The sequence below is a fragment of the Petromyzon marinus genome, chromosome 11 (assembly GCF_048934315.1).
Source record: "Petromyzon marinus isolate PM22_M1 ecotype Great Lakes invasive population chromosome 11, UKy_Petmar_22M1.pri1.0, whole genome shotgun sequence".
NCBI classification, from domain to species: Eukaryota; Metazoa; Chordata; class Hyperoartia; order Petromyzontiformes; family Petromyzontidae; genus Petromyzon; species Petromyzon marinus.
The window spans coordinates 2,958,024-2,975,060 of record NC_133677.1 but is presented as its reverse complement, the minus strand read 5'-3'; the positions used below and the strand labels follow the sequence as shown (position 1 = coordinate 2,975,060).

At 47.3% G+C, this 17,037-nt stretch overlaps 1 protein-coding gene across 15 annotated transcripts in view; it reads left to right on the top strand.

Annotated features, from left to right (window-relative positions):
• LOC116941349 (LIM domain-binding protein 2-like) overlaps nt 1–17,037 on the top strand; it is a 146,903-nt gene that overhangs the window by 97,286 nt on the left and 32,580 nt on the right. For all 15 annotated transcript variants that reach the window (XM_076066269.1, XM_076066270.1, XM_032952365.2 and 12 more), the window contains 2 exons: nt 8,629–8,751; nt 13,646–13,729. In XM_076066269.1, coding sequence (XP_075922384.1) covers nt 8,629–8,751; nt 13,646–13,729 — 207 coding nt within the window. The remainder of the gene's footprint in view (nt 1–8,628; nt 8,752–13,645; nt 13,730–17,037) is intronic.

The following is a 17,037-nucleotide window of genomic DNA, read 5'->3' as shown; positions in this document are numbered from 1 at the left end:
CCAACCATAACTGTCGCTGGTTGTTAGACAAGTAAGGGTGCATTAATTCACCTTCTCGTGGCAGGACACAGTCTTTCCATGAAGCAAATCTTAAGATAACCCGAATATTCTTTTAGAGACTTAGCTAAAACCTATTCATGCCAGCACAGTGGACGAGGAGGCGGTCTGGCCAATACAACGCCCGACCACCTTTGTCTCCCCAGCGCTGATGTTTCGCACTCTGCAGCGGGTACTCATTTAAGGCAAAGTCAACCTCGGGGAGGCCCCAAAACCGGTTGAGATACCACTCTATAAAACTCGCCACTGATGTTGGCCCAGATTGGAACCCGGGTTGCTGGGTTCATAGCGCGGAGTTGCGCTTATGCGTAGAACCAGCCCGCTGTTAGTGTCCTCACACAGGGGGCATACATTTCATTCACCCCGATGTCCAATGCGTTTAGCGCAGCAGCAGCGGTTGGACAGAGAATCAGGGCTTGCAAGCTGGCACTCTGGAATGCGCATCTCTCTTGCACATAGGCTTTCGCTACCAATATTATCCACAATAGAGTTTTTTGTTGGGTTAGATCACGTAAATATAAGTGTGTCGTTAAACCCGCCGCCATCCGACACAGCCAAATTAGTAATATTTGCCACGTAACCAAAACATGCCCAATTCGTTACTAGTTCAGCACACCGGTGTGGTTGGAGAGTAAACCCACAACATTTACAATTAGATTATAGTGACGTTTCACCGGTAATTACAACAATCAGCCTCATCAGGTGGACAGCCAGAGTTGTCTCGTGCGGACGGACAACGAGCCAACCGGGCTTAACGGAGCAGCGGCACGGCCAATCCAGGAGACGCGGTGCCTCCACGTACACCTTGTGAGCCAGAGTTTTGAGCATCGTCGCTGTTTTTGTAGAGAGTAGTGAGGCTGTAATGAGATTACCCTCTTCCACGTCTCGGCGAATCATTGAATTGTCACGATTTTGGGCCGCGATTCGATTAGAGAATTTCTCATTGTTTGGCCCGTTTTTTATGTTAAGTATCTTTTATTTTTAGTATGGTCTGAGTCTGCCCCCACCTACGCATTGGTCGCTTAGTTACTCTTAACAATTAGCCATTCCCTTTGGAGTCACGGAAACACGATGCAGTGAGAGTTCTTGGTGCGGGGTACAGAGTGCAAACTTAAAATATACAGCAGGCGTCAGGGTCGGGATTGAGCCCCACGACCTGCTGCGTACCAGGCGAGGGTGGAGGTAACGTCTCACCGCCACGCTCATACTTCTTCGCATACTTTACAGCTTTTTGTTTGAATAATTTTCATATTCGGTGTGCACGTTTATAGCCCATGTGTAGCAGCAGGCTATATATATACTGATTAAAACATTTCTTCTTTGGGCACATTGGTGCAATTGGAAAATACATCAGAGTATAAACACCTAGGGCATTTTTGAAGGACGAGCAGGATCAAAACGATTAAATAAAGCGGCAGACGAGAGTGTAAGTCGCTTTTGGAAAACTTTAGCTTGATGGTGAAAATAATTTGCATACAATTTGCATTAATTGTGAAGGATTGATTCGCGTGCACATGATTTCAGTGTGTGTGTATCGTGAGCAAAATAATGTAATTAAAAAAAAATCTAAATCGATGTGCCGTTACATGCCTAGGAACTGGCATACTAACAGATCATTGGTCTAGCAGATTAACTGATGATTGATTTGCATATATTCTTTATCTTTTTATTTTAATCAACAGAGCCCTTGTAAGCCATATTTTAATCGTGAATAATTGCTTATCGGTGAGATGCGTGTGGTATCTTATTGTAGGATCATTAATGGACTGGCTAGAGCAGCTTGTTTTTCGTGATAACATTTTCATTGTGCACACACAGTATTGTTTAATCTCTGTATCTTATGTTTAAAGCTGATTAAACTGTCAGTTAGGTTTAATTAATTTTAACTAGCGGTAACAAATGATTCGTAATAAGCGTACACAACCGCTGATGTACGTGTTAATGAATTTATACGATGTTATGAAGATAAATTTATGCTTAAGAAATCATTAATTAAAGCATACTTAAACAGATTACACCTAATACATTTCTCTAGGATATAAAGTGCATAATTTCCATTCACAATAAACACACAACCGAATGCTGCTGTGTAAGGTAATGAAACGATGTGTAACTCTGTTTACCCCCTTACCTAAATAACCACACACCAGAATTTATTTACGCCAATGGACCTTGTGCACATGCAAACGCATTGTAATGCTCTCCACTTGCATTGTACTTAAGGCGAACAACTTCCAACCCCCTCCCCCGAACCCTACAGTTCGATTATTTTTTTACTTTTTTTGTACCCGGAGTAATGTAGATGCCCTCACGAAATGAGCTCGCGTGCAGGTGGCTCGATGGATTGTTGCATGGCACGATCCGAGGTTCGATCCAAGAGCTTCCTGTTCCATTGCGGCGAACGGGGAGCACCTCCAGCGGCTTGCGATAATATCGATTCGATGCATGCCCCCCCACAAAGCTTTTAATCATCGATATTAATCGATTAATTTATGCATCATTCTACCTTTACTGCACACATCTTGTAAAATCATTCATTTACAGTCCCTCGTCAATCCACTGCTGGATTAAGGCCTTCCCATTGCCGTAATGCGTAATGGTCAAAGGGTTTATTTGACTACTTCCCTACGCTGAGCAAGTTGGGAAGGGGGGGGGGGGGTGGGAGCGGGGGACAAAGCGGAGGACCGATTCTGTTTTATAATTTTCCACTGATGTTAGCCGTGGATGGAAATCGATTAGATACAATATCACTTAAATATAACGCATTTCAGCGGTGATTTTTGAACTGAGAATTGCAATTTACGAGCAGACCCGCTGTAGTAAAAAAACAACAACTTCCGGTTACCAAATGGCATCATCATCATCATACAGGGGCCGCCTCTATTGACATTCCAGGTGAGAATGCACAGTGATGTCGCGTGGGCCACAGGACGAGAGCACCCAGAGGTCCCCCGTTCCTCCTTAGTGTCTGCGCGCGATGTGGTCCGTCGCGCCGTAACGCCACGTGCCTGTGGGTGACAGCTGACGGGGGAATGAAGACGCCAGTGGCTGAGCTTCTTCATCACATGCCTCATCGGCGCCCTTCAGATGCACAGTGCATTTAGAATCCAAAGATGCAAACTCCCTAGCATTGTCTAGTGGTCAGAATTTATCCCCCCGAAAAGCCGAGTTTACAGTTCAAGAATTGTACTGGAAATGATGGTTGTTATATTTTCATGATATTTGGAATAAGAAATGTAACATATTTTAAAATATGCGTGATGAAACCGTAGTAGACGCTAGGAACCCCACGAATGTGAAGGAATAATGCGCGGTGGTCTGCACAAATGAGGATATACGAGCCCAGTTGCTCTACTGCCACCATCATCATTTGGCCCACCTGGTAGCCTAGTGGTGTTTGGGATTTTCACGACGCGGCTTGACCCTCATGTCTCCCAAGCGCTGAATCACAGGCGTGATCCACCACAGCTGTTGCTTTAACATGGTGTATCAGCAAATGCGAGATTTTTTTTCTCGGTGTCTGTTATTACATGAACATTATTCTCTTGACCTGGTTCATCTGTGTGTGTGTGTATATATATTCTGATTACCTATATGTACGCAGTGTGTGTGTATGTGTGTACACATGCGCATAGCAACTAATATGTCATGGCAGGTAATGTATTGCCTGCTTTGATATACGGAGCAAAAACATGGCCATTGACAAAGAAAATGGAACAATAGCTCAAAAGTGCTCGAAGAAGCATGGAAGAAGATGCATGCTTGGAATTACACTGAGAGACAGAAAAAGGAACACATGAATGAGAGAGCATGCACAGGTTAGATGCATCATAGTGACTGCAGAAAAATGAAGTGGGCTTGAGAACAGGACAAGAAGCGAAGGGGGGATGGGGGCCTGTGTGGCCGAGACTCGCAACAGAGTGGCAGCCAAGGGGAGGGGAACGCGCTGAAAATACAAAAAAATCCCCCACCGTGGAGATGGAGTGATAAAATCATCTCGTGCGCAGGCGTCATATGGATTGTTACCATTGCAGGACCCATGAGATGACGATTACTTTTTTGGGTGTCCTTTCAAAACTAAACTGTTTATTTTACGGGGTAAAGGGCCCACTGAGCTATCGTAGAGCTCCTTTTCAGAAGCGACCTGGCCACAAATGATAGCTCAACGAAGTGGCTTATCACGTGGAAATTTCTAGCAGCCGAATACTCTTTAAGCGCATGTTTCTAAACGTGGAGGGAAAAACCTGGAGGACCCGAGAAAAATTCACACGACCACGGAGAGAACGTGCAAACTCCAATTGTATAGGCGTCAGGGTCGGGATCGAACCAACTACCTCCTGCATACCAGACGAGGTAGTTAACATCCCGCCATCAAGGCACCCCTTTCATCTAGCAGTGGATTGATCATGGTTGATGATGATGAATATGATACGTACACATACATTGTATACGGCAGTTCTAGTCATTTCCCCCGGGGTTGTTTTCCCCAATATGATCCGGGCCAAATTAATCACCTGTTATATAAAAAAAGTAATCTCCCCCCGATGCAAACAGGGTCCTCTTTAGTGCCGCTTACACGATGGTGATAGATTTGGCGACATTTCGCAAAAACATAGCAAAATCGCACATCACAAACATGCCAGGCCTGCCCAGGATGAGAGCGCACAGCACCAACACGCCTTGTCACCCGTTATCACTAAACATCACACTGTGTTTTTTCTGATATTCATGTCAGGTATATATAGAGAGAGCATGTGTATTTGCGTGTCATATACTCTGTGTACATGGTTGCATGCTTATGCATTTGTTCCTCTGTTGGTTATCTGCCAGTAAGGGAGTATAACTCGCAACTTTTAAGAAATACTGCCAAATGAGTAAAAAAAATAATTATAGTAAAATCTATAGATGCATGGTGACATTTTGGGCAATGGCCCTTCACCAAAGCAGATATGAAGGGCTAGTGTTATTGGCAAGTGTGGAGCTTTTGTTATTTGTGCTTGTGCAGCACTGCCAACTGCAGATTCGCACTCGGTGTTTTTTTTTGTGTTCACTATGTTTAGCTTGGTGGTATATTTGCCTGTCTTCGCGTTTTGAGTACATCGTTATGTTTGTGCTAGTGGCTGTGCGTTGTGGGCAAGCCGAAGCCTGCTTCGTCTCATCTGGGCACAGAGGCAACAACATTTGTTGTTCGAGCTAGGCAAGGCCTAACCAGCTTTAACTTACCAGTGCCTTCAAAGCATAGAGCAAGCAGCATAGAGCAAGCAAGCTCTGCTCCCGTGCAGTGCAGCTGACAGAACTATGATCCTTATTTAATTAAAACATTGAACAATAACCGAGCATGAGCAGAGACCTGTCAATTGTTAACACTTGTCTGCACAAACAGACTGTTTCTGACAACTAGGTGTTATGCAGGCTTCTTGAAATATAATTCTCCACAAGCTAACATGACGTGCAATAATTTCCCATTAACATAATTGTAGCTGATGAAAAAAAACCCGAAGCTGATCATTTCTCAGAGCGTCGCAAATAACCGTATGCCATTTACTTTTGTGTGCCATCGTCGCTATTATCGTCATCTTCATCCCCGCATCACGACGACGTGTTAAACAATAATAAGCAGACTTGGGCGGTAATGTTTGCGTTATTTGCCAACTGTTTATTTGACGGAACAATTGCCTGTGCCCCCCCCACCACTCCGCCCCTTGCAGTCTGGTGAATAGTCATTCAGAATCGCGATACGATTCAAGATATTTATAGGTGTTTTTTTCTCCCATTGCAGTGAATGTAGAATCTCTTGTGGTCTGCACGGTCTATGGAAACCAATTGCGTACAGATTTTGGCGGCGCAACAATTCAATGCGGGTCTAGTGAGCGTAAAATATTTTAATCGATGCATCTTTACACGCCTGCTGCTTCCACCGCGTGCGGTAATTGGTGACCATAGTTAGTTTATTACCGGTAAGGTTAGGCACGGCAGCCAACCGATGCGACCTTTTCGGCAGGCGTAACAGCCACTTCCGGTAGATCAACAAAGAACTGCACTTTTTTGGTCTGCGCTCCTGGCGCGTCGAGTCGACTTTGAGCCGCGGCACGGGTGGCATTGTTGAGAGTCGAGTTTGCCAACCCTCGGTGATACGAGGGGCACGGAGGAGGAGGTCACCGCGGATTGGGAGGTGCTGCCAAGCGCACCTGGACCGGGTGACTGGTCACAGACAAACATTGGCAGGGGTCACGCACCGCTGAGGTGTCGGAGGCCGCCTTGGCAGATGCGTCAAGGCGATGCCCGGGGAGGCCTGGGCACGTCCTCGATGCTTCATCTATGCCCCCCGTACTATTATACGGAGATGTCGAGTGCCTTAGGCCGTGCAGCAGTGCCCGTGTCGCGGTTTGCCGAGAAGCCCCCACCCGGAACTCTGGCAAGCCCCGAGTATTATCCAACACCGGCGCTTGTTGTAAGCGCTCAGGTTTTTGATAACAGTGCTGCGTCTCACCCGATAATTGACTTAATGCAACGCTGGGGCAATGTATCTGCTCTCTGTCAGATCTTCAAGATGTTCACTAGATCAGCGCCTTCTGAAGGCGGTGATTTCTTTTTGCCCGTTGTCCGCCTCGTGCCATGCGCTCCTCGCTCCGGGTTGGAGGTGTGGTGGGGGTGGGGGGGGGTACGCGAGCGAGGCGGCGTCCTGCAGACTTCCCGTCGATTGCCGGCGGCGAGGCTACTTTTTGTTGTTGCTGCTGCCTCGTCTGCCCCCCCCCCCCCCCCACGCAGCTAATGAAAATCTCTCTTAGATGGAACTCCCTTCCCCTTGCCGAGAGCCACGCGGTCACGACACGGCCGGCCATCGTGGCCTCTGCGTCAGGCGGCGAGAGCGAGCCGACGTCGTTTTCGGTTTTTGCGGAGCGCGGGGTGGGGGGCTCTACGGCAACAATAACTAACGTTAAACATACAGGGCGTGTTGTGGCACAACGGGGGGGGGGGGCGGGGGGGGGGGGTGGCGAGCAGCCGCATAGAAATGAGACCCCGGGCTTCTGAACAAATATCGGCAAATCGCACACAGCGCCCAGGTGGAGGCCGGTGTCTTCTAATGTACGGTATGGGGGGGGGGGGCGTGCGCCTGGCCACCGTTTTACCGGCGTGCAAATACAGGCAAAATGAAATGCGAGAGCTTGTATTATAAATAGGAGCGTACGGGACAGGCATCTTGTGTGTGTGTGTGTGCACCTATGTGGACGTGGAATGTGTACCGTAAAATCGGTACCATCTTGTTCACAGATACGCGTGCAGCGAGGTTGATAATTATAATTACATTTGAAATAAATAAATGCGCGCGTGTCAATTGGCTACGCCAGCGAGCGTCTCGCGTTCCTTTTAAACGAAGACACAAAAAAGGGAACGGCACGTTTCGTCGCAAAAAGGGAAGAAATGCGGAGCACGAGCGTGCACGCGCGGCCCGCAGAAATACGGCGCGGCATTAGCGGCGGTGCGCGCCGCCGCTAATGCCGCGCACGAGCACGCACGACCGTGAGCGCTCGGGCACCGCCACAATCGAGCACAAACCCGCGTGCACAAAGCTCAGCAGACCGTGACAGACCCCCTACCCCCACCGGCTCCCTCAGCCCCCCCCCCCCCACGCCTCCCCATCCACCCACCACCACCACCACCACCTCCCCCCCCCCCTACCGAGAAAGAGGCTTTGCACGCTCACTGGACCGTGGCCAAGAACGGTTGCCCGGGCAACTAATCAGTGATTCCGGTTGTCATGGCGACGGGGAGGGGGGTGCGCGTGGAGGATGGGGAAGGGGTCGCGAGGGGGAGTGGGGGAACGGGGAAGGTGGGACGCGTTGGGGCTGTGTGTGGGGAGGGGGTGGGGTGAAGAAGGAGTGGGGGGGGGGGCTGGTGGTGGGGGTCTTGAGCAGTGGGGGATGGGAATTAGACAATCAGAACCACTTTTTTTTTGGTTGCACGTGTTCTCACGGACCTCGCCTGCTGGGCTGAGTGAGATAAAGCTGCTGTGAAGATTCTCATGGCTCGTTCGTGGTGGGCGGAACGGCACCCCCCGGTGCTGGGGTAATGGGGAGCGCAAAGAGTTGTGGGTGTTATGCGGGAAAGAGGAAACAATTCTAAACTTATATATTTTTGTCATTATCTAAAAAACACCTGTTGGGTTGAAATTTCGAAAAATGTAATTTAAACCAAGTCGGTTTTATTTTTTTTATTTACTCTTAGCGGGTGATTACTCTCTAAGAAAATGATGTCCTTATAGTGGCAACATGCACCTACGGTAAATATGAATTTGACAAAACGTTCCTCTCCTTGCCATTATTAGATCCTTAAATGGCTTGACAATGCGGATATTGGACATTTGCTAATGTATAACAAACGCTCTCTTTGACACACACAGATAAATTATGCAAGTTTCATCATTTCCCCTTCATCAGCCGTGTCGCTATCGCAAAGCTGCTGCTGCTGCTGCTGCCACGTTGTGGCACGCTTAAATACGTCCCACCCTGACTCACGCTGCCCCCCCTGGGTTCCTCTTCTCTCCTCCCTCCCCGCCCACGCTTCTCCCAGGTGTGCACGGAGGGGCGTCTCATCCTGGAGTTCGCGTTCGACGACATGATGAGGATCCGATCATGGCACTTCACCATACGTCAGCACCGGGAGCTCATCCCGCGCAGCCTCCTTGCCGTGCACGTGAGTGTGGCGCCGCGTCCTTCCCCCGACTCCCCTCGCGTCGCCCGAGCGGCACTGGGAAACCGCGTGCTGCCCCGTACAATAGCGTGAACTCGTGAGGCCCCCCCCCGCGTGGCGCCATGTGAACTACCTCGCCCTGGTACACAGGAGGTTGTGGGTTCGATCCTGACTCTGAAGCCTTCTGTATATTTGGAGTTTGTGTGCATCTCTCCCTGTGGTCAGGTGGATTTCTCTCCAGGTCCCCCGGTGTTTCCCTCCACATTTAGAATCGACATCACTTGTTTAGAGTATTCGGCTGTTATAAATTGCCGTGTGATGAGCCACTTCGTTTGGGGCTATCATTTGTGGCCAGATCACTTCTGAAAAAAGAGCTGTATAGCTCAGTGGGCCTTACCTGGTGAAACAAAAATAGTTGAAGTTTAGTTTTTTTTTAAATACGCTTGCCGATTTCGCTTGTCGGCCACCGTGCGCAAGGGCACTTGCCCGCCTCAGGCACGAGCGCTGCGCCCCCCGCGGGCACGCTGCAGCCAAGCCCGCTTGTGCGTGCCGTGCCACCGCTCGCATTGCCCTACGTCGTGCCCGAACGCGGCACGGCCAAGCCCCCCCTCCATGTTGTTGTTGCACGCACGCACGCACGCGTACGCGTAGTAACACACCGCGGCTGACGGCTCTGCTTTCTGCGGCCGTTTGCGCCTTCCAAGTGGAGGAGAGCTCCGGGGCAGGTTTGATTTTTTTTTTCTTTTGGGTGTAAATACGCCCCACGTCAAATTGTTCCAAACAAATCCTCCTTGTGAGCGCAGTGCCTGCCGCATTTCTCTCGCCTGCATCCGTGTAATGCCGGTCTTAAAAAGACCAGTCCGGGGCATCGGTGGAGGTCAATTGCATCCAAGAGCAGGCCGATTTATCTTTCACACACATTTAAGCCGATCGTGTCCCGCCTAAACCGAGCCTCGTGAATAGGAGTGGGTTTTTTTGTCTCTCGTGGAGAGGGGCACAGCAGAGGGACTCCTTTTCTCTTTATATCCCTTCTCCAAACGGAGAGGGACGACGGGGCTGCCCCGGAAACGCGCCTGCCTATTTTGTGGAGGGCGCACTCCATCGAAGCCCCATCAACGTCGAGACGCATTGATCAGATCCGCCGCTGCCACCCCGTCCATGTTGACAACAACACCTCGCCGAGTAATTCGGACATGACCAGAGACACTGAACGCGAGGCGGCCAGGGCCAGGCTCCGTGAGGTATTAACTCGGCTCGCCTGCAACTGGCACCAGCAGCTGGCCGCTTAGTACTTGTGGGGTGAGGGGCGAGGTTAAGCAACTATACTTACATTTATATATATAAAATGTAAATAGCTTAAACAAAAATTCCCATGTTCTGCCAATGTTCATTTTATGACGTAAATATTGCAAAGGTATCAATTTAATATGGTGCAGATTTGGAGTGAAAAGTAACTTGGTTTAACAAAAACGTACACGCTTAATTTTTTTTACGAAAACTAACCCTATCTCGTGCCTTATTTTGCATCTTTAAAAAATAAAATCCACTTTCGGAAAATTAAATCAAGCGACCAATAAAATGCAGCGGGCAAAACGCTGCCTTGTGTAATATAATGGGACGAGGAATGTTTAGATGCTTTATGTGCAAAAATGTTCCAGACACGCTGTCTATTTTTAGCGGTGAGAGGGGCTGGCCTGCGGTGCAGTGTGTGGCTCGACTTTCTTGCGGTGGGATGGTAATTATTTTTCCCCACGATGATGCCAGCCGCACGGTCCTGGAGAGGATGGAGGATCTGAGAGAGGCCAGCCGTGGAGGGAATATAAAATCCGGGCCTGTGTAAGCACAGTTAGCTACGCCTGGCTGCCTTTCATACCCACGGACAGCCATAAAAGCAGCTGAGATGTAAAATTATCACCCGTACGTCTGATTATATCGTGTGCCAAAGGTGCGTAACGATGTACACCACTCGGCTAAGGAAGACTCGGGTTAATATCAGGCTTTTTGGGTGATCCGACACTGACGCCTCCATCAAACGAATTAACATTTTTTATATAGGCATGCATTGTTTATATATTTGTTGGGGTCCCCTCTCCACAAATCCTGGTTTTAATATTTAACTGTAAATACCAGCAAGGGAGCCCGTGTGGTGGTGGTTTGGAATTGATCAGAATTTATTTTTTTTTGTTTGCTAGCTGTTGGTGAAAAATAACATTCATTTTATAGCCCTTTGTCAGTCCAAACTATGTCAGTCTTGGCGGTTTCACTATTCTTTACCACGCTGTTTACTATGGTGTTGGTGAAAAGTAGTACGGGTTGGGATGACCAGGACTGGCTCGGCTGTAACTGATGTTAGCTTTGGCCAGCAATTGAACTCAGGATCAGGGCGCAGTGCAGTAACCACTGCCCCTCTGCTCTTCCCAGCTACTCGTGTTTTGTATTAATAATACTGATGGCACTGACTGTAATACAATCAGAAAATAATTCGGTGTACTATTTTCATTAAAAATTAGCACTTTCATTTTTACTGTTTTAAAAATGTAATTTTATTTGTTAAATGAGCACAACACGTTTTTAACCAATTGTTCTTAACTTGTATAATTTGTTACTTGATGATAATACCAGATTTGCTATGAATGGTAATATGGTTGCTTTGAAGCACAATAATAATAAAGCAAATATTATTTCTATGATTGTGTTGTAATTAGTATATTCTTGTTATCAGTGCTAACAAGCAATACTTTCTTTTTTACAAAATGTCATGTGATTGAATTGTATACCTTTTTCACTCCACTGCTGGATGAAGGCTTCCCAATGCTATATTGGTCATGATGGTTGTTTAACCATACTTCACCACGCTGGTCGGTACAAATTGGGAAAGGGGGCGGGGGTTTAGAGTTCACTCGCCACTGATAAAAAAAAAGCTATGGTCAGGAATCGAACCCGGCTCTCTGGGTTCATGTTTCTGTACGCGGCGAACGACCGCGGCAGCGTTCCAACACTGGCTCCTGTTATTATAAAGAGCAATACGCTCTGCTGTTGAACCAGTGTCACCTATTGCATCCTAATGAACAAAGCCAGTTTTAGAATGTTATTTGAAGGTGATGCCTACCGCTCATGCGTTATTTAATTATACAAATGCAACTGAGAATTTTTTTTAAAAATATGCATATTAAGAAAATTCCCACCTTTAGAAAATTAATGCAATTTATTTCCAAGAAATATTTATTTATTTTTACTCGCCCTCTTGGTGTAGTTGTACAAGATGTTGCCTGACTCGTTTTAACTTTTGATTTCTGTCACAAAACCCAGCCACCCGGTTAGTTTGGCCCACGTTGAGCGACCGATGCTGGCGTGCGCCTCGGCCACCAGACGACATCGCGAGTGCCATCGCCGCGATAGAGCACAGAGATTTTTTGTTTAAAGTCACGGTTGCTGAGCAAAGGACCAAACGAATTCCAGAGAAGTGTTGTGACTTGCAGTGTTGTGCTTGCACACATCATGGTTGAGACGAAACGGTCAGTTTAGTAGACCCGAGTGTTCAACATGGGTGGAGGAATCGAGAAGCGATATTCGTTGGAACGGTGGCCATGGCAGTAGCAGCAGTAGTAGAGTGATGAGAAGGCGACTGACCGCCGGTGAAACTACGACTTGACGGAGATGTGAAGTGAGCCTATAGCATTAGCTGGCCGCAGTGTGAACTCCTGTCGATTTGCTGCGGATGGGTGGCAGATTCGTCCCAAATTGTTGCAGAACCGGCACTGAGAGGCAAGCCTGTTCGTTCGGCGTGCACGCTTGGGGACGCAACCGAGTAGAAAAGTTTTCCGCGAACTTGCCCCTCCGTTGGAGAACTCTCCACCGCTGCGACAGTTTTTTAATTTTCATAAATCGAGCCGCTCGCTTTGCCGTTGGGCTTCCACGCCGGCCCAGCAGATATGGTCCTTTGTCCATTGCCACGTGCATTCCTGATCACTGAGCCGAACTGGAATCTGCCTGCGGCTGCATCTTTGTTTTGCCTCCACAGGGAAAGAATTTGAGGATGTGGTGTAGTATTTCAGCAATCATCCCCTCCTTTACTGCCCCTTGCAGGCCCACCTTCCTGTTCCCCAGTTAGGCTGAGCTCACTTGACAAAAAAATACCAGTCACATTAGTATGGCCTGCACCAAAGTCACTTCATTTGGTTTAATCTTTGAGAAAAGTGGAATCTAAATCAAATAAATCTCAATTAAAAATGTGAGATTTTGGGTCGCGTGGATAACGTTAATTTACCGCCCCGATATGCACCCGGAATAAAATTGGCCTCTTTCGGTAAATAAAACAAATTGGCACTGAACAATGGACTCTCTTTGCAAGCCTTCGTTAATATGGGGTACATTGCAATTTTTAAGGACAACAAGCCCTTCGAGTGGCATGATCTGCACTCGATCCCGAACACGGTTAATTTGGCCGTGGCAGTGCTCGGACAAAGGTGGAGCGCACTTTGTGAAGGCAGAGCTGCAAATTTTGCGACATTCGCTCGATGATGGGACGAGTGGGTTTAAAGGTTTTTTTTGTTTGAAGGGCGCCGTGGGAGAGGCAAAGCCAGTTTTTAAACGGGCGCAACATGGATCAGAGGTGAGCGCATCACCTCTGAGCCTTGCTAGACACCTCTCAGTCCCTTGTAAGGACACTTAACCAAAGACGTTAGCGTGGCACAGACGTTAGCGTGAGATTGGGGATTAACTCACTAAAAAGTAGGTAAAAATTTGAGTCAGGAGTATTTTTTTCCGACGGGGTTGGATTAGGTGTAATTCTGCAAAGCCGTGGGATTAATTTGGATTAACACTGACATACATTTCTTCTTTCTATTTTCTGTTTTTTTTCTCTCTCTCTCTCTCGCTCTGTCTTACATCAATGAAGGCGCAAGACCCGAGCATGCTGGAGCAGCTGTCTAAGAACATCACTCGCAACGGCTTGACCAACATCACCCTCAACTACCTCAGAGTGAGTAGCAAGCCACTCGGCACAACGTTTGTAATCTTCGCCTGTAATCTTTCGCTGATGCGGCTGCTCGGCCCCCACACACGCGTGGGGTGTCCGTACTCGGAGATGCAACGTAAAAACAACATTAAAAAAACGGCCAAGTGGTTTCCTGCTCAAACGAGCGTGGGGCTCCCGCGTGTATCTCGTTACGGGGCTGAGAGCCGGCGGAGGACAAGTTTGCGTTTCTGTGGTGCCGGTGGTCGTGGCGGTGATGCTGCTCGTAGGACGAAACCGCTACGCGATGTGTACACGCGCGCAAACGTCGTGTCCCCCGGTGGCGGGGGTTGCTCTCGATCAGCAGTAACGAAACTGCGTTATTTGCATGGCGAACAAACCTAGCCTGTTTGTAGCGTGCGTTGTTAAGTTGTATTGCTTTTTACATGCTTTTTATTAGCTCACTCTGTCTGTTGGTGTTGTTGTGTCCTCAAATCTTGTAACTCAATTTTAACCCACTTCCCAATGTGGTATCGACTGCAAACTTGGTATACTTATGTCATACTGATGACAATACTATATTTTATCATAAAAAATAAAAATTCTATATATTTTTAAACATTATTTTTTATGTTATGTTTCGGCTTGGTTCTTATTGTCCACGCTCAACTGACGTTGGCTCTAAATTACCACGGCCCCTTACGTTATGGCAAGCTTCGGGGCCACTTCCTGGAGTCGTGGAGTTCTGCCATTACGAGTATGGTACATTTCATGAAAGCGTGTTTTAAAAAAAGTAAATAAAATATTATTTATTATGTTGCAACTCATGTAAACGTTTTGTTGTAAAAGAGTAGTGGAAAAAAAAAGACATCGCTGAGACCACCGAAAATCACAAACCAATTCTGGAACACAAATCAGTGCCCCGGTAGTTACTGTCCAGCACTGTACCAACACTGGCACGTGATGTTTCTGCGCAGCATGGAGGCGCAGCTCACGATGAGTTGGCGTTGCTTTGCAAGTTCTTTACTTGTTAAGCTTCGGGAGCGTGATTTTTCGGTAGTTTTCCCCAACGTCTTTTAAAATGTTACAAGCCCCACTAAAAACCCCATTACGTACACGGCACGGTATACCGACCCACAGGGCATGGTATATCCATTCACTGTATTTTGAGGGCACACTGTAGGTTAATTCCTGTATTACAAGCTGATCTTGTTAAGTTCCGAGTTGTGTGTATTCTTTTGAAGCAACACATGCAACAGGTTGACTAAATAGCTTTTCGAATGGATCAGTTATGCTCTATGTAAATGAGTTGTCGTGCGGGTCATGTGTGTATGTGTGTTGAACTTCTATTCCACCGCACGTAACTAACCATGCAAATCGTTTATGAATATTCTTCGGTGAAAATGTTTGAGTTCAGGATAAAACAATTTTCCCTTATCCTGGCACCCCCATCCCCCTGGAAGTTAATTTAAATTATCTTTATTCGAAGTATAATTCCATTCACGATTAAATAATTATGTTTACTCATTAAAGTGAATGGTAGTGGCTGCAGGGGTTACGTGAACCGATTACATACAACACAAATGAATTGAATAACTTTATTTGAATACAAGTAATTCCACGCGCATATCATGAGCCAAAGAAGCTGACATTAATTGAGGATTACATGCATACTCTTTGGTTCTATTCGGTAAAGTCACGTAGGTTAAAAATAAAATAACAAAAATCACGACGTTTCGGCCACAACACAAGTGGCCTTCATCAGGTGATGAAATGGCCTTCATCAGGTGATGAAGGCCATTTGTGTTGTGGCCGAAACGTCGTGATTTTTGTTATTTTTTTTACCTACGTGACTTTACCGAATAGAACCAAAGAGTGGATCCTTGCAGTCACGAAAGCTTCAAATCTAGAATTGAATACATGCATCTTTACATTTATATTGATTCGGTTTTGCTCCATTGCATATAGTCCTTTGGTTTATAAAAAGGATATCCTGGATCATGAAAAAACAAGAATATTGGATATTGCGAATGCCCCTGAACTGCACAATACTCATCTCAACGGGCCCATTGCCTCGTTAAGCATAAAGCCTTTTAATTCATTTGTTCATTCGACGCATGTGCCGAGTAATTGGCAGGCTGTTGGACCGCTTGGACCGAGGGTGGCTTGAGAGGCACACAGCCCCATAGCGTCACGGTCGCCGTTTTTGACGGTGAAAAATGCAACATTATAGTTAGAAAAAATACGTAAAAAACCCCACCAACTATAAAGGCTTCAAACGAAAACCACCTGCATGTAGCTTCGTTCACAGTGAAGTATTTCCAACAAAAAAAGAATGGCCCTTTTTAAAATGTTTTTAGCCGGCAAACATTTGGAAATGCCCTACATCGATTTTGAAAAGCAGCCACGCAGAAGAGGAATTTATTATTCGGTCGAGAGTCCGAGTGGATTACAAGACAGGCATTGGAATTTAGAGGTTAACAAAACAACAAAAAAATCTGCATGGGGAAAAAAAAGTATCTTGACCGTGGCTGTCCATTTTTTTTGGCATCTATTCCCTTGCACGGTACAAACGCAGAAAGAAATCCCGTGTTTTAGTGAACTTTTCTCTTTTATTATGGATGTATGTTAATCTTCTTTTGCACCATATGTATCCCACCCTGATAATTGCAGGTGTGGGCGAAGGACGGCAAACGAAATGCAAAAAGCAGCAATAAATGAAGTAGTTTCCAATCTAGCTTTAAAAGTGCACAGCTGCAGTGACTTTCTTAATAAATATTACTTCCTGGCGTCCGGCACGCGTTGGCGCTGCAGCCTCCTTCGCTTGTCGTGCTCGCCCCGAGACTGCTGCCCACGTCGTCACCCCCTTCAGCGCCAGCTACAGTGGCCGGGGGCCAATAAAAGGCGGGGGGGCGGGGGGGTTGGGGCGGTTAAAACGGCACCGGCCACGAGCCTGCTTGCCCACGTGTGTTCCTGTCGCTCCACCAAATCGGTCGTGACAGCAAAGAGGGTGTCGCGGTGGTGCCGCTGGGCCCCCCCCCCCCCTCCCCCCTCCCGATGTCGAACGATTGCGCCGTTGTCCATCGTCAAGGCCCGAGCGAAGGTTGGAGACGCGAATATTAATTACGCGATTGAAATTGTTCGCGTGCGGGCGATGTGTGTGTGTGCGGCGCGTTCGGTGTCGCGCATTGAACGGGCGGATCCGATTTCAAATTGTTGTCGTGGCCTTGCGTGTCCCGCTTCCCGGCGAGCCTACTGAACGAGTGGAATCAAATGTGCGCCCACGTGCATGCGCCCGCCTCTGCGTATATATGGGTATATATGCTGGAGACACG